The 18,730-nt window shown below is 33.8% G+C and overlaps 1 protein-coding gene across 1 annotated transcript; it reads left to right on the top strand.

Moving 5' to 3' along the window:
• The first annotated feature begins 312 nt into the window (after nt 1–312).
• LOC129256528 (solute carrier organic anion transporter family member 4A1-like) lies at nt 313–18,361 on the top strand. The gene is made up of 11 exons (XM_054894713.2): nt 313–693; nt 5,360–5,674; nt 6,239–6,440; nt 6,853–6,952; nt 9,150–9,271; nt 9,737–9,991; nt 10,789–10,984; nt 11,383–11,551; nt 12,885–13,069; nt 13,591–13,655; nt 14,268–18,361. Exons 1-11 carry the CDS (start codon nt 364–366, stop codon nt 14,573–14,575), a joined length of 2,247 nt encoding a protein of 748 aa, XP_054750688.2. The 5' UTR covers nt 313–363; the 3' UTR covers nt 14,576–18,361.
• The last annotated feature ends 369 nt before the right edge of the window (nt 18,362–18,730 follow it).

Below are 18,730 nucleotides of genomic sequence, written 5' to 3'. Positions count from 1 at the left end.
CGTCATCACTGTGTGAACACTGTCAACCAGCTCAAATGAATAAAATATTTTCATTTAAGTGACCATTTATCCTGTAGGGATATTCATACGATTTTAGCACTATATCTTTGGAAATGTGATCTGTTAATCTCTTGCTACAGACTATAGACAATACATTTGCAATGCATCTTCAATCGGTGGAGTAGTCCCTCTTCTATGCTCAAACATACTAGCTGTCTGTTTAAGGAATATCATGAATGAAATTCATATTTGTGTTCTTTTTCCCCCTCACCATAATCTTGTGTTTTATTTACCCTTCTTTTACATACAGGTCTTTCTTCAATAGAGAAGACAAAAGATCCAGGTAACATAGATACAAACAAAATGGTCCAATCAGAACAGAGTGGATCACGTGACTCGCTCACGACTAACGAGCAAGATATATCAGCAGACGTTCAAACCAATAGCGGTATCGATATCGGATTATCGAATGTCACCGCTGTCGAACTGAATGAGAGACCGCCCACCAGCAAAGTAACCGCGGTAAGCATCGAAGAGAACGGCAATGATATCGCCTTGCAGAAGAATGGTGTCTATAATGAGCCAAACAAGAACAGCGGTGTCCAATCTCTCGGCGAAACGATAACAGAGGCAGATGATGATGATGACAATCCTCAGTGTGGCTGGCACAAATGGAGACCAAAATGTATTCAGGTATTAAAAACATTGAATCCATTTGTCTGCCAGAACCATAGTCCTGTTGAAAAAAAATAGTTTTACCAACCCACTGCAAGCCTGAAATCCCTTGACCATAATCAAGAAATCAAGAAACAGAAACCTTCGTTTAGTACACTGATACACGCACATCTGAAACGCCACATTCTTTCCAAACAAGGCGCCCTATTGCAATGAAAACTTCACAGTTTACCTAATGATTTTGGACAGTAACTGGTCCTAAAAGGGTGCAATAATATAAGTAATGTTCCAAGAAAGTTGCATGGGATGCATTGAAATGTATTCGATGGAAAGCCTTATATAAATATATTCTTGACCTTTTTTTTTTCCTCGGAAAGGGATCCGAATATCTTACCCGTATTGTCCTCCCATAATAACATTTGAGCGTTTAAGGGCTACTCCATAATAGGCTGAAAATAATATGATTTTAATAGATAAATAAAAATCAGACAAACAAAACAATAAAAACTTGACAAAATCGAACATCAAAGTTATGGCATTTTTACATTATTTCAAAAACTTTCGAAGAACAGTTCTTTCAGATAAACAGTTCTATGCATTCTCGATTATTAATATTCAAAACGACCAAACTGATGATTTTTTATATCATCACTTGTTCTTTTGTATTTTATTATATAAAGTTATGCTAATTCAAAGTTTGTCATAAGAATGGATTGACAACTGATTATTCATTGCTGCAGCCTGTAACTTTACTATAAGGGAGACATTTCGTACACACATGTATGAAAATATGAAATAATTATGATTTTATATACAAATATGAAAGTGGGGATGTGACATCATCTGCCCACCTAATGACTATTCATGACGACGTGCATATAACTGTTTTAACAATATATTGCTAAACTTTAACATTCGATAAATTCATTATTTGTTATCAGAATTTGATGAGATTTTCAGCATCTTGCTCATTGGATTTTACTCTATTTAAGTTTATGAAATTATTTTCAGCCCGGAGTACCCCTTTAATTCCCTGATTAACACGCGGTCACTAAAAAGGCTGGTGTCTCTCAAAGGACGCTAGTATAACCCTTAATTACTCGAGTAGAGTCACGCTATGCTGGCGATAATTCCAATTCCCCCCAAGTACATGGTAGACTTGAGCTGTATGGTTACGCATACCTACATCTAGTACATGTAATATGTATTGGGTAGGTAACTTTGTTATTTATTCAGTCTAGTCCATTATTTATTTATTTATTTATTTATTCGTTTCTGTATGTCATGACAATGTACATAGTAGTCTTACGCATGGTTTATAGTCCGATCAAAGTGCAGATAAATATTATATTAATCGGTTGACTTCCAATTATACTTTTATGTTTAATTATCCTAACAAGAATGCCTAAAACGAATTCAGGCCTTTTCTAAAAGTCAACGTAATGCAATGTATGCATGCAATCCTTCTTCCAGCCCTCCCATCTATAGCGTATATACTCGGAGCAAGTATTCGGGTTGTAACGTTTCCCAAGCTGTCTTGTTAATTAAAAAAAGTACAAATGGTAGAATAAATGTCCATGCACACAAAAATACACAATCGCAATGCATGATCGATTGTTGTACAGACTACAGAGGGATATTTGCACCGGTACACGAACATGTACATGTATACGGAGTCATCAGTGTGAGTAATGGTTGCAAATTTATACAAAACTACTTAGAAATAATTATTCATTCATGCATCCTCACTATTATATTGGCGTTAAGCCAAGAAGGAGCGAGGCTCTGGTTACCGTAGCAACGTGTCAGAACGATGAATATTACAACTCATTGTACTTTTTCATAATGGAAAGGGGAAAAAGGGAGATTGAATGAACAAAAAGATCAGTCACTACATGTATGTAATAATGGTTTGCACGATTGTATATCAATCGTTCATGTTTTGTTTTTTTATTGTTTGTGATTTGTTTTGTTTATATTGATTTGTGTGTGTCTTCCAATTTTTACTTTATTACAAAGAGATAGATGGATACTATGAGGGATATTTATTCTGGTGGAGGCAAACTTGTGTTTTCCCTTGTTATTATTTCCTACACAAATTGAGAGTTATATAGGATCCTGCTTCCGCCATTATTAATACAAGTATTTTATGTCTTCCGCTATAAGTTTAAATGAACTCTGATATTATACATGTGTTGGATTCCCCTTTAACACACCTGCTTTTAATGATTGGTCCATTCCTTAGATTTACTTCCTTAATTTTGGGGCATTCGCAAAGAAGGAAAAGTTATGTTATGTTCCATTTGCTCGTACTTTTCCACTCTGAATTTGTAATTACCAATTGACTAGTTACGTAATCGCTAGTTTTGTAAAACTCAGCCAATGGACTGATATTGGGTATGCTGAATAATAGGATTTCCCTGCTTACAGTGTGCGAACAAGATACTTTAATTGAGATTCCTGTAGTAATTTCCTGGTTGCTGGTTGTTTATTGACGATGGAAACTGTGATTGGTCATGGCTTGGTACATATATATTTATTTTTACCTATCATATTTTACTCTAAAAGGTGAGGGGGCAAATTGGGTGGCAAATAGATCAGATTGGATGAGCATCTATTTTGAGTGTCGAAAAGTATAGAAAGAAGCAAAATATCATGATTTAATGTATCTGTCTTGACACACCATGCCGCGTAACGTTAATAGATTATTTCTAACATTGAAATCTTAACCAAGGTTATGTTTTTTGTTTTTGAAATGTCATCATAACATTAAGTATATGGACATATTTCATGAAACTTGGACATAGGAGTATACAAGTAGATAGCTCAGTCGGTAGAGCGGGGTTTCGGATTGCGGTGACCCGGGTTCGATTCCCAAAGTGGTGCGCTAGTGCCCTTTGGTAAGGCATTTATCCTCATTACCAGGTCCCTCGGAGAGGACCTTAAGCCGTTGGTCCCCTGGTTGCTCGCTCACAGGCATTCGTGCTTTCTTAGCAGTCAGGTAAAAAACCTCGGTATAACGTAACATCACTAAACATCTAAGATTCAGGTAACATGACAGCGTCAAAGTTCATTTAGGGTCAATTAACCATGTTAGGGGAATCAACATCGAAATCTTAAAATGCTAAAGGACAAGTCCACCTCAACAAAGAGCTGATTTGAATAAAAAGAGAAAAATCAAACAAGCATAACAAATTTCATCAAAATCGGATGTGAAATAAAGTTATAACATTTTAAAGTTTCAAAAGGGGCCTAAGCTTTCGATCCTAACAGAATCTTCGTCGGAGGCAAAATTTGTATTTTTCCTCCGACGAAGATTTTGCTTGGATCGAAAGCTTAGGCCCCTTTTGACTTTCTAATTTACTCCATTGGCTCTCTTTTATTAGATAAGCAGTTTTCAGCAGCTTCTTTTTGCCATTTTAAAGTTTCGCTTAATTTCACGAAACTGTTATATGCACATCCTGGTCGATATGCAAATGAGGGGACCGATGACATCACCCACTCACTATTTCTTGTGTACTTCATTATATGAAATACATTATTTAAATTTTCTCCTCATGATGTGAAACAAAGTTTTATTCCTCCCTGAACATGTTGAATTACCAGTGTTTTAACACTTTGTGCTTCAATCAAGTCGGTAATTTTTGCCAAATCTGTAAAAAAAATATTTTATAATTCAAACAATATAAAATAAAAGAAATAGTGAGTTAGATACATCATCGGATTACTAATTTGCATATCACTGAGTTAATCATATAATTTTTTTTGTAAAAAATAAACGAAACTTTAAAATGTCATAAGTTTCTTATTTTACATCCGAATTTGATGAAATTTCCAGCGTTATGCTTCTTTGATTTTTCTTTATTGATTCAAATCAACATTTTTCTTGGGTAGTAGACTTGACCTTTTTTGAAATGTCTTAATAATTTCGGAAGTATATGTATCTAGTTCATGAAACTTAGACATAAGAATAATCAAGTATCACTGATCGTTTTTCATGAGTGCCAGGTCACACGATTAAGGTCATTAGGGTCAATGCACTTTGACCATGACGGGGATATTTGTTTAAATGCTATTATAACTTAAATTTTATCGATCCAGTTCATAAAACGTTGACACAAGTGTAATCAATCAAGTATCATTGATCGTCTTGCACGAGTCTTAGGTCACATGATCAAAGGTCAATTAATGTCAATGAACCTAGTATTTTATTATCATAGTTTTGGGGGAAATAATTATTAATCTTAGTTATTTTCGATTATTTTGTGTGCCCATGGCCCTGGGAAGGTATTTGGGAAGATGTGTAAAAATGGAAAAAGTGTAACCAAAATGACCTTCATTTTGTAGTGAAACTTTTTTTTTCTTCAAATTTACATCAGCACCACCAGTAAAAAGGGAAAAAAAATCGTTCCCAGGGCCCTGTGTGTGCCATCCTTGTCTTTAATTGTCAGTCTTTATGATATATGTATTTCTTATTCTTCTATGTTTATCCTATATACATTGTCAATCTTTTAATCTATTTTTTTTTTATTGTATTTTATGTTTTTCCTTTTCCTTCGATGCACAGTAATGATGTAAATACAAATTAAAAAAAACCCCAAAGATTTTATGATGGTATCAATTATCATAACATCCATTTTAGAATGTATATGTATTAAATGTCATCTATTGATTTTTCATACAGATATGTAATAACCCGATCGGCTACCTCGTGTTCCTGTCCATCTTCGTGGTTGCGCAAGGTATGACCGTCAACGGTCTCGTCTATGTCGTTGTTACGTCACTTGAACGTCGCTACAACTTCCCAAGCATCCGTAGCGGCTTTATCTCCAGCAGTTTTGACTTCACAGTGATGATCATCATTATTTTTGTGACGTATGTTGGAGAGAGAGGTCATAAGCCGATGTGGTTAGGTATCGGAGCTTTACTCTTCTCATGTGGATCTTTCATGTTTGCTGTCCCACAGTTTACCACTGGACCATATAGGGTGAATGATGGGGTAAGAGATTGCCTTTGTCTCAAAGAAATATGAGTATGTGTACATATCCAATTTGTGGCGGTTGGAGTTTTAAAGATATCCATTTGCACTTTATAATTAGAATAGATAACTTGTTTAACCTTATTGTATCTGTTCCTTTTGCTGACCCATTTAAGCATTTCACAGACTATAAAAAATAATTGTGATACATCAATTGTTCGTTTCTTTGTTTTTACAGTTGAATGTGTTAAAATTTGCCCCCACCTTGCTGGTTTAAGGCTAAAGAAATATTAATGAATTCTAATTATCTTTTATTTTTACAATTATTATTTGGCTTTTGTCTCTTTGTGAAAATAACATGCCTTTTAGCAATAGGAATATCTGACCTTATTTTTTGACAGATATGTAAAACTTCTCATTAACTTTTACAATAAAAAAAGAATCATTTATTTTTACCAAGATAAATTGTTATGGATGTACCCCATATTTCTTGAGTGATTGCTAAGAAACTATACAAGCAGATGCATCATTATAATTATGATATGTGTGGTTACATTTCTTAACTGTGCTCTATTTATGCCACAGGAAATTCACACGGGTGAATGCAACGCTTTCAATCAAACTAAAGACAGTCCCGATTCTACGGATACCAGGGGATTGAGCAACTATTACTGGGTCTTTATTGGTGCTCAAGTCTTACATGGTCTAGGTGCATCACCTATCTATACTCTAGGAATAACATACATTGATGAAAATGTAGTTCCTGCTTCAGCAGGCATTTATTTAGGTGAGGAATTTATTTGAGGAATGAAGGAGTAGAGGGGAGTGTAAAACCCATATAAATGCCAAATGAGGATAAATGTGATGAGGATCGGTGCAATGAGTTAAGATTGAATTTAAAAAACATTAGAAAAGAAAACTAAACAAAGTCAAAGATGTGTGACTCTGGTTGAAAATCAAATTGGGTTTCTTTAAGATATAGTTTAAACACAACTCTCTTTAATGTATGCAACAAGAATGTCATGGAATTTGTTATGAATGAGTGTTCTTAATGTGGAAGAAGAGAAGGTGAAATAAAATAATAATAAAATAAAATAATATTTGTTATGGACACAAAAAAGGATGCTAGTTGTCATTGTTATGTGAGCTTTCCCGATTAAATTCATTACATAGCTGTCATTTATCTTTTTTTTCTCCAGGTGTGTTTAAAGCGTTTGCCATATTAGGACCAGCCTTGGGTTATCTATTAGGAGGTGTGTTTCTTGGGATGTATATAGACCCACTTATCAGCAAGGATGAGTAAGTAATTAATGTCATATCCCTAATAGCATTTTTTTTTGCACAAAACCCTCTAGAACTTGCAATCTGTATAATGATTGGCTCAAGTAATTAATATCATTTTAATTTAATTTCATTTCATTTATTTTCCATTTCCAACAATCATTTACAATAAGTTTTGGTTCATACATCTTGATATGATTATAATCAATAAAACAAGGAAACTTTATATATAATAATCAAGATAACCATGTATCTGGTCGGAAACGGAGGAAGCTGCTAAAAAGCGAAGCTTGTAGAATGCAGCCTCCTATTACATATTCGTATGAACAATGTAAACAAAACACAAATACAACATGGTAGAAATTTGAGCATGAATCCATTTGAATGTATAGTTTAAAAAAAAGAAGATAGAAATGAAGAGTTTAGTTGCAAAAACTCTTATAAAAAAAGTATTGTTCGTACATGCATGTCAGTTGAATATGCTTCAATTAAAAAAAAATACCTATTATAAAGTTTATCTGTCAATTATCATGAAGGAGAATGCAATTTATTATTCATTTGATTAAACAATAGCTATGGAAAAAAAATAGAAAAGAAGATTGATAGTTCTTAATGATTTTGTGTATGAACGGTAGATAAGGTTAATTCCCGACCTTGACTCTATCTGATATATCCTGATTCTGTCACCAGTTTCCCATCTGGTACCAAACAAGGAAATAAGTTAGTGGTATTTCCTTCTGTTGCATAAATAGGTCTATGGTCATACGAACATACCATAACAAAAGTGACAATTGCTACTGACAAAACTATGTGTTTACTAAAGTACAAATTAAAGGCACCGTGTTCATGATTGATCGAAATATATTGGTAGTTGTTTCCAATAACTGATTGGTGTTATTTCTCCCGAAGGGAGCTAGATCTTGAGAGAAGTAAGAGCTTTATTTGAGAATTGCCATTTATTAAATAAAAACAAAGAACAAAAAGCAACAAATTCTTAAATCTACAGAAAATACTTAATGGACTGTGAGTTAGAAAAAAAATTAACCAGTGTCCTGAGGAAATATTATTTTACATGTCCTCCAGCTAAATTTGATGGTTTATCTCTGAGACAGCATAAAACTAATGAAAAAATATATCAATGATTTTGAAAAAAAAAAATTGGTATATAATCATTAACATTTTGGAATAATACTCTTGGCTTTTGGAATTGTTTATGTGTCTGCTTTGCACTATCGCCAAAATGACCCTGTATGATTTTTATGACATAAAATTAACCTAGAACACTAATGAACCAAACATAATACCCGGCTTAGAACAGTCACAAATATTTTCTGTTATAGCCTTGGTCTCTTCTAGCAATCAGCATTGTCAAATTATTTGCACAGGATAATGTATTTCTGGGCAATTATCCAAACCTTGAAAGCCTCTTCAATTTTTTTTGTTGTTCAGTTCTTGCAATGCTAAAAAAATTCCTTTGTTCAGTTTGTATTTGTGTGACCTCTTTGTTAGGGTGTTGATGGTTCATATGCCCATTCATGCACCACAGGAATCATAAAATCTCAAAAATCAAATAATTTTGTGAAAAATAAAATATTCATAGCAATGTGTTCTTGAGCGTATTGGTATATACAGCTAGTAATAATTCAGTACTGAGTCAACACCTAGCTACATGTACAGTATATGTGGAAAGAGTGGGGTTTTTTCTCTCTCATTAGGGCTTCCTCCCTCCATCATGTCTGTGTGAAAAAAAAACAAATTTATGAAGCCATGGATCCCATCACCATGGATAATAATCTTCAATGTTTTCTTTATTCTTGTTATTTCGAGAATATTGATTGTAGTCTTTGTCTGTATGACGTTGTTTCTACCACTAGTCTGCCACCACCATTACAAAAGGATATTCACAAATGAGAGTAGAATATGCTCTTTTTATGCAGTTTCCTCATTTTGCTTGGAGCTGACGGGGAATAGAAACCATGCAATATATCGTCCAGACGGAAATTAGAATAAAAGTTCTTGGGATAATAAAATGATGGAAAACATTCAAGATTTTACTACAAACTATAGAAAATAAAAGGGGGATATTTGCATTTCTTTCTTTGTCTTGTCTTGCCTAGAGGCAGAAGCACATAGAGACGTAGTTATGTGCTTTGTGCTAAAAATTGACTATTATTATTATTGAAAACAATTATGTTTTAATTTATCTTCTGTATAGACTTGACATCACACCTAAGAGTCCAGTATGGGTAGGTGCCTGGTGGATGGGATTCCTAGTTACTGGTGTATTAGCTCTTACAGTAGCTATTCCATTGTGTGGATTTACACGCTCATTACCAGGTAAATAACCCTGTTTGTTTTTCAATTCTGTAAAAAATTTTCCTTTCTGTGAGCATCATAGATAAGATGATGTAGGCCTTGTAATCTAAGAGAGGGACATCTGAAACAACTATCTTTTTTTTTTATTTCACAATAATAGAATTACTGCTCACATATAGTTTTGATAATATAGGATCAGATTCATTCTCGTGTAAAAATGAAGGTCTACCCGTAGAGGTTTGTAAGAAATATGCATATTTCCATAATTAATTGTCTTGTCATTGTATATTGTTTTCATTTTATTTTCCACAAATCTGTCAGATACAAAACAAACAACTCATTGTGATATAAATGCAAAAAAATATCAAATGAAAATAAAGGTTTATGAATACAAGCAGAGAGACTTGAAATTAAGCATAACATGTTGTGAATATGCTTTTTCACAGCTTTCCTCAATAACTTCATACTGTGATGGTTTGTTTTCAGGAGCAAAGAAGGTCAAAGAGCTTCGTCGAAATGAGGCGCACAACGGCCATGAGTTTGAGGTGCGAGCAGGCTTAAGCGAGAGCCTGATTGACTTCCCCAGAGCCACCTGGATGCTTATCAGGAATCCTGCATTCATGTGTGTCAGTATGGTCACTGTCACAGAGACATTTACTCTTGCCTCCATTGCTGTCTTTGGACCAAAGTATCTAGAATCACAGTTCAATATGACATCTGGCTCTGCAGCTATAACAGCAGGTATGGACTGACATTCATGCACTTTCTAACAATTGCAACAAAGATCAAAGACTTTGCTAGACTGCTGAATTCATATTTTAACTCTGCCATTCTTTAAAAGAATTCAAGAACTCAGAATTCTACATCGCATATGCAGTCTTATTATTGTCTCATACTGATATGCAAATTAAACAAAATATGTAGCTAGATAAACAATTACATAAATATGATAAACTCTTTTTGGGGGGATTATCAGCTGATTAACAAAATTTACCTTACTGTTCATATTTTTGTGTAGGGTAAACCATCTCAAATTGTGAAGCAGCCTTCCAAAAGCTGTAGTTAATCTGATCATCATTACAAGACAGGCTGTTATCCTTTTTTGTGAACAAATTTTCGGCATTACTCCTATGTGTTTAAGATCGCATGCTCGATCTGTAATCCCTTGGCTGTTATCCCTTCACATGAAACTCCAACTCGTAAAATGCTTGAACCATCTTGATTAAAACCTAATTTCAGTGATTAGACAGTGATAGCACATGTATTTTAGGTTCACTTTAATATCAAAGTTTGAAGTAAATGCAATACAACCAAAGTGTCGCACAACTTATGAGGACTGAAATGTGGGAGACTGCGATGGTATTCTGACTAATACATAAATCATTTCATTACTTTGATGAAATTTTGATTCGCTGGCATACCACAACCAAATAAAAATGAATAATTGGTGCACAAGGAATGAAACCGTGGTGAGTATATGTCAGAAATTGTATCATAATTCTTAATTCTTTATGTTATTTTGGTCTCATCTTTTCCAGGCTTGCTTGTTACTCCGTCCAGTGTGCTGGGTGCGTTGGTTGGAGGTTACATCGTGAAACGGTTTGATCTTAAGTTCCGTGGGATGATGAAGTTTGTACTGGTTGCTCTCTGTGCATCATTTCTGCTCACTTTCACGTTCATGATCAGCTGCCCCAATGCTTCCTTCGCTGGAGTCACTGTGAATTATGGGAATGGGTAAAAACTTCTTATTGGTTGAATAGCACTCTTACATGTATATGACTGATACAGACTATTACCATCATGTTCATTAAAGTTTTCTGTCTTTACCATCAAGTAAAACAAATTTATATGTACATGTAATCTGATTAAGGTCTTTGTATATCATATAAGTGCTGTACTGGTATTCTGCTAGCACAGACTCAAATATGACACTTTAACAATTAATAACATGCCTAGTATGAAGACTAGAATCTAAATGGGATGTGTCTAGAATCAGCTCCTGTAAATCTAGTCTCGTATTTTAGACCCTGCATTGTGCACTTGTGAAAACCAATAGTTCCTGCAGACTTCTAGGCTAGGACAATGATGGTAAGTCAACATGTATATTCATTAAGTCTTTTGTTTTCTTATAGGACGATGAAATACAGTGGTAAAGAAGCTAATCTTACTGCAGGTTGTAACGCTGACTGTCACTGTGGTAATGACTTCCAACCTGTATGCGGAGAAGATAATATCATGTACTATTCTGCTTGTCATGCTGGCTGTATGAATACAGTAGAAGATACAGAGGAGAGTGTAGAGGTAAGCATATCTCTGATTTCATACTCTTTAAATCTTGAATACTTATCATGTACTATTCAGTCTCTTCTACGGCTTCATGAATACAAATAAATGCTACAGAGGATATTGTAGAGGTAAGCATATCTGTGGTTTCATGCTATTTAATATTAAATACTTGTGATGTAGTATATTCAGCCTGTAATATGCAAGCTATATAAATGCAGATGGTAGTGCAGAATATAGTGTAGAGGTGAGCATATCTCTGATTGTATGATCTTTGAATCTTGAATACAAATCAGTCATGCTGTTTGTATGGATACTGGCATAGGCTTACAAGTATGCTCTTTAAAATACACATCAACACTACCTGGACTGTCATGATGTATGTATGAATATAGAGGATAGTGTGGTCATAGCGATATCTCTGATTTTGTGCTCTGTAAATCTTAAATACATGTGTACTGCTTGACCATTCCATGTTTTTGTATGAATACAAAGTGTAGAGGCAGGCATATCTTTGGCTCGATATACATGTAATAGGTTCCTTTGAACCAGGGGGAGAAACAGTTTCCACACTTAAAATAGTTTCTACCATTACATGTTACACTTGGTTTTGGTTTTTACTCATCTTTTTGGATGGACTTAGATCATTTCCCGTCCTTTTACTCACACAAGAGGAATATATCTCATTGTGCTATCTGGCCGAGAGCCAAGGCCATTTTAAATGACTAATAGACCTCACACTATATCTTGTCATTTCAATTTTGTTAATGATCGATATTGGTCACCACATGTGTCTTTTTGAAGCCCTTAATCTTGATAGATTTATCCATTTTGCTCATGCATTTCTGTAGTCTGACTTACGAAAGCTTATTGAAAATTAATCTCAAGGGGCAGATACAAAGTATATTTTGTTGGGGGGACCATCAGACCTAACAGTGCCATCATTTTTTTCTTGTTTGAAGAATACATGTAGTGATAACCCATTTTACATTCTAGAAATGTCTTTTTATACTCTTTCTTTGATTCCTCCCCCCCCATCTTTTTTCTCTACTTTTCACTACCATAAGGGGGAGCACTAGCTGTCATCTGCCCCCCCCCCCCCGATAGTATCACCTCTTTATACATCACTAACTCCATCATTTTTATGGTTCCTTGATTACTCTTTTCATGTGGACAATGGGCAATCCTTAAACAATAATATAAGTAATTTAAATAAGTTAAATTGCAATTTTTAACTTGTCTTGTGATTGAGAAGTTTCAAAAATTAAAATGTGTTGTTCATCACTACAGCATAAAGAAGCCTTTTGTAATGCTATCTTTTCATCTTTTTTTTCCTTCTGTGCATCTTTAGAGATACCATGAATGCCATTGTGTTATGAGTAATAATGTTACTAGCAATCCCTTAGCACGAGGGGGCGCTATGTCAGGGAGATGCATATCAGACTGCCCTCTACGAGCACCATTCTTTGCCCTGCTCTTCCTCATGATTACATTCACATTCTTGGCCACTGTTCCAATGATAACAGCAACCCTAAGGTAAGACTTGGATAGGATACATTGCATTGGATTTAGTTCTATACAACAAAACAACTAGCAAAATAGACTGTTCTTCAACAAGACAACATCACAAACTTGCAAACAAGCTCAGTAACTCAACACAGACCAAGATTTAGTGAAGTGACACATTTCTGAATTGATTAATTGATTGATTTAGATGACTTGAAATTAGGAAGTTCTAATTACAAAATAATCGGATATGTTTTTGTGTATCCTTGTTTGATGTCGCAATCTCTCATGGACCAAGATATATCCTTGCAAGGTTTTGTGAAAAAATAACATTAATATTTTGATGGGGGAATATGTGTTAAAAAAACCCCACTGAGATGAAAGGCCTATTAGTATGACATGGAAAAGAAAGAGATATTGTGCTAGAATGCATGTTTTATCTTTAGTTGTCCGAATTCAATTATACAGTACTTAAGTTTCTTTCTTTTAAGATATTAAACTCTCATTTGGTGATTGAAATATAAATTTCAATAAATTTGTCTTCAATTCAGAGTTGTTTCAAGATCTCAGCGGACCTATGCCCTTGGTCTACAGTCATTGATGTTCAGGCTACTTGGTAAGTATAAAACTATACCAGTATATCAGTTGTACTTTGCACTAGAATTATAAAGATCAGATGCATTGAGGATAGAGATCTTTACAAAGACAAAGATCATATTTGTTATCCAGGTGGTCCTGATTTTATCTTTGAAGTTAAAAGTCCATGTAATGATTGGTAATAATATTTATTATACTTCAGGATCATTGATGCCCCAACCTTAATAAAATTTGCATTGACTGTTGAATCCTGTTAGATATTTTGAATCTACAGAAATGCCCTTCTTTTTTATCTCTAAGAGTGTCCTTTTTTAGCATTTTTCTCACACAATTAGTGATTGGATATTAAAAAACTACAGACGATTATGTCCTGAAATTTGTTGTCCATTCCATGCTTGAGAAGTGGTTTAATATATAGAAAAACGATAAAGCAGTTATTTTAAATCAATCCAAGAGACCCAATTAAAATAAATTTTCATGTTACTTCATTCATATAATGTAGTAATAAGTTCAAATTGTGGCCCGTTTTAGGGGGGATTTACCAAGCTGAAAAAAAGGCTTTAACCTTACATATCACCTACAAAGCCCATTTACAATTGATTAATTTCCCATGTGACAAAAAAAAAAACAGGTAGCGTACCAGGCCCAGTTGTGTTTGGCGCCCTCATTGACCAGTCATGCCTGCTATGGGAGCACCAGTCTAACGGTAGCCGCAAATGCTGGACCTACAACAATTCCCTCTTCAGCCGTTACACACTGACTTTGCTGGTTGTCCTCAAACTTCTCTCCATCCTATTCTGCATACTTGCTGCGGTGCTGTACAAACCAAGTAAACCTTTAGTAGAGAAGGTTGAATCCCCGGAGCAGAGTGAGGCCAAGGTGGAGAACTCTAGAACAGATCTCTCAATAGCATCCTATGATAATGGTAGCAGGGTATGATGATTGGTTCAGAGGCATGCATTCTGAGCAGTGTGTAGCGTAAATCTAATAGCTTTAAGATGACTGATTGATCACCTCAACACCACAGTAAGGAAGTAGTTCACATTTCACCTCAGCCACTAGCAAGAATCATCACATTGTCAACTAGTACAAATAAATGTTCAGAGGACCGAATCTAAGTCTTAGTAAAATGTTTGTAGGTGTCATGTTCAAAATGGGTATTATGTGTATAGTGTATAGATTGGTTAAAGAAACCATGTAAGATGAGGTTGCTATGAAGAACAATGTATTGTATATCAGTAATTATGAGTGGCTGTTTTATCACCTTTATTCCGTAGCTAACTCTTCCTCACTACTAGGTTGTGAATGGTAATATACTACATGACATAGGAATGAGTGCCTTTACATCATCATCAAAGAGAGTAGTCTTATGCACTTTCACATACACAATGCTACTCATTTTCTAATCTTCTATATTTTTTGACACTTGGTCATATTCACATAGATATAGTCATGTATGAAATGAGATGATATTCCCCTAGTGATAATCATTCAGTATGTGGTAATTGGATTTTAAGATATTGCATATTCTATATTTCTAGTAAAATACAGAGAAAATTCTTAGATTACAATCAATTTATATGCCTGTATACAATCCAAGAGAGAGAGAAAGAGAGAGAGAGAGAGAGTGTGAGTAAGAGTAAATTGAAATGATCAACATTTCTTGATAATCATAGCCATGCTAAATCTGACTTTTCTCTAATTGAATGCAATGTTGGTTCTTGCAGTAACCAAATTGATGATTTACACTCATGGAATTTGAAGAGCGCCATCATGAGTTGAGTTGAGTGCCATCTTGCCGGCATGTTGGGAAACCATTAGTTTTTTTTGGTTGGGTTTCAACTGCAGTTCCTTTTGTACAGGCTAAACATCAGCATTGGAATTTAATCAAAATACACTCTTTGTTAATTGGTATTCATGCAATTTAACTCACCTTTATTAGCACAAGAAAAGTAAATTGGAAATCTGACACATGAACTCCATTTCCTTCATTGATAACAGCTATGACTAAAAGGCTCTGGACAGACTTCAATAGTCTCCTGCTCGTATTACATATCATCCTGCCCTAGCATTTGCTACAGCATTTGTGTCATGTGGACATGTGATGTGCACGTAGATGAACTGACCCTGCCATGGTTTTAAAATTTAACCCGTCCAACTATATGATGATATCAGTATTGATATGTAGCAATTAAATCTACTCTATTGAAAAAAAGTGCAAATTGTTTGCCCCTTCCCCACCTCCCCCGATTGTATAACTTGTTTGTTGATGACAAAGCGACTTGGGAGGTCAAAGTTCAGTTATAGAAAAGGGTAAACTTTGAGAGAATTGTTTTGTGTGTGAGTAAGCCAGCTATATTAATGTTCATATGTAATACTATACATTCTAGTGATAGTATGTCAATTTATTTTTACTAACTTTCTCTATTTTGTGGAAGGAGAATGTTGAAAGTAGAATTATGGTATATTGTTCATAATGAATTGATTTAGAATGATTGAAAATTATTTATAATGTGACATTCCTTAGCTATACCAGTGAAAGTACATGTACAAGCATCTATAGCCTTTTAGCCTCAAAGAATACTTTTATCTGTATATGAATGGTTGACTTGTAAATTTGAATAATAGTTGAGACAGGCAAGTTTGTGTGTGAATTAACACATCCTTGGAGAGTGTTTGTTAAATGACATATTGTGCCCAATTCTTTTGTAGTTATAACATTTGGTAATACTTGTATTGTTTGTTTGTTTTTTAATGTTCATTGTGAGCCCATCAAACTCTGGATTTGTTTATAATTTAGATTTATGTATACCTCATTAATCCTACTCTTGATTTTCATTTGTTTGGTTGGACATATTGTAGCATTTTATTAAAAATATATGTAATTTCTATTTTATTTATGTATGCAATATTTATATATACATACAGCCATTTAAAATGTAGTGCAATTGATACACATGAGACAGGACATGAGAATAGTCCACTTTTCTTCTTTTGTGTTATGTTTATCTTTCTCTGATGAATTATCCATTGATTACCTTTTGCAAGTGGTATAATACCCAGATGTAAAATAGCAGTTTTTCAATTGTTTTTATAAACAAGGTGACCAAACTCTTTTCATATTGAAAGAGAATTTGTACAAAACTGAGCATAGCCCTCATTTTGCCAAAGAGTGTGGATATTGTGGATGTAATGTAATTAACAACAAAAAATAAGTTCATATTTTACATTTATTTATTACTTCTTTAATTAAACTGATCATTAACATTTATTGGAATTGGTAATTTCTTACATGTATTTCAACCAAAATCCTAGACCGGAATTGAGAAGAAAAAATATCTGCCAAATTCACGTAACATATTCCACTTTGTGTCAATCATTTTTAATGTAACATAAAGATATTGGTGAGTATCACATGTAAAATAATTTCATGGTCAGATTGCTGTGTACTTTTGATTCATTCTTCTCACTATTACAAATACTTGTTTCCTCTTTTCTAGTTTCACAACCCAGTATTATCATTTCTAGCAATTGATTGACGTGGACTATATTTGATCAAATGCATAACATTCTCTAAATTATTTTTCCTTTGTAGAAGTTATGAGAATCCCTAGTTTTATTCATGAATGATGATTTTAGGAAGAGATGGTATTGCATTCTGAATGAAAGTCTGCCTTGATAACGAGTTTGTTTAAATTGACTGCTGGAAATTATGAGGAAGATATCTACGAAAGTAAAATAAATAAAACAAGAAATTAAAAGAGTTATGGGTACTTTAATTCACTATTTGTGCAAAAAATCTAAATCTCATAGTCAGGTCTGGCAATATGGAGTTTCTTTGCCTCTCATTGTATAGTGTGTTGAATGCCAATCGCCTCATGATTTTATTAATTTATGTTATCATCACAAGCATTGCCAGGAAACAATGATTAGGCATCCTGATTTATTTGTAGGATTTAGCAATTCTAGCAATATGGTACATGTGTGTGTGGTCTTAAAAGGCCTAATCCAATTTAAATGCCAAGAGAAATTCAAATGAACATTTTCAAATGACGTGTTTGTTTATAACACTGATTGATCATATGTGAGGATAGAACAAATTAACTTTGATATTACTGTATATTAATATTTATTCAATATAACAACTAAATATGTTCTATTGAGGTATATGTATATTATACTGGTATGATTTTTTTTGTAAACCATGGTCTCTGTTCCTCGGAGTCACAAGATAGCAACTATTGTACTTTTGTTGTTTTGCCGTTTTATATGTTTATATGCAGTCTAAATATATTTATATATAAATACCAAATGGTGCTTATGCCATTATATGCAGTCTTTGTAAAATATTTGTTATTTTTTTGTTTGAACCAAAAAAAAGGTCGGTTTATTTGTTAATTGTTAGTTTTAAACTAACAATTATTTGCCATTTTGTATTTTGTTGTGATGAACAATATTCTGTTAATTTTGCTATTTTTTGCCTTAGGAATATGGATGTGAAATATTTGCAGAGCTTAGGAGTCATTGATGATTTTTTTTGCTGAATTCTAAAGAATTAATATAATCATATTATTGTACCTCCGCACATAATTGTTATTGATATTGTTTTTAATTTGTCATTATCATGCACATCACCAGCTTGTCATAAGTATGCATTACTAGTATCCACTACTGCCTTATGTGTCACTTTCTTATCAATCAAATACATGTCTACTGTTCAGTAAATATTGTGATATTTGTCAATGTTATTGTTCAATATTTTATTCTTTTAAACTACAATGTGTATCTGTATGATATTAATGTTATGATGGCTACACGATCAGTATAGCTTGAACATTACATTTTAATATTTGTTTGTTAACTATACGAACATAGCTTACACTGTGCATTGCAGCAAAGCATTTAATTCTGTTTCTTAGTAGTACCTACATGATATGTACATGTTTTCATCACTAAGCTCCCGTAAAATAATTTTAATGAAAAATAGATTGGTTATTCCTGCCAATGGTCTGTATGATGATATCAGTATTGATATGTAGCAATCAAAACCAGTGCAATTTTATGGTATTTGTCTACACTTCTAAGTTGCAATAT

This window comes from Lytechinus pictus, chromosome 1 (assembly GCF_037042905.1).
Source record: "Lytechinus pictus isolate F3 Inbred chromosome 1, Lp3.0, whole genome shotgun sequence".
In the NCBI taxonomy this organism is placed as follows: domain Eukaryota; kingdom Metazoa; phylum Echinodermata; class Echinoidea; order Temnopleuroida; family Toxopneustidae; genus Lytechinus; species Lytechinus pictus.
Note: the sequence above shows the minus strand (reverse complement) of the source record. Positions and strands in the feature narration are given on the sequence as shown.

What these genes read in the sequence shown, in the direction of transcription:
- LOC129256528 (XM_054894713.2), top strand. Translation starts at nt 364, where the DNA reads ATGGTCCAATCAGAACAGAGTGGATCACGTGACTCGCTCACGACTAAC. An exon ending in GGAGACCAAAATGTATTCAG is followed by an intron (nt 694 to 5,359) that starts GTATTAAAAACA and finishes TTTTTCATACAG; the next exon opens with ATATGTAATAACCCGATCGG. An exon ending in ATTTACACGCTCATTACCAG is followed by an intron (nt 9,272 to 9,736) that starts GTAAATAACCCT and finishes GTTTGTTTTCAG; the next exon opens with GAGCAAAGAAGGTCAAAGAG.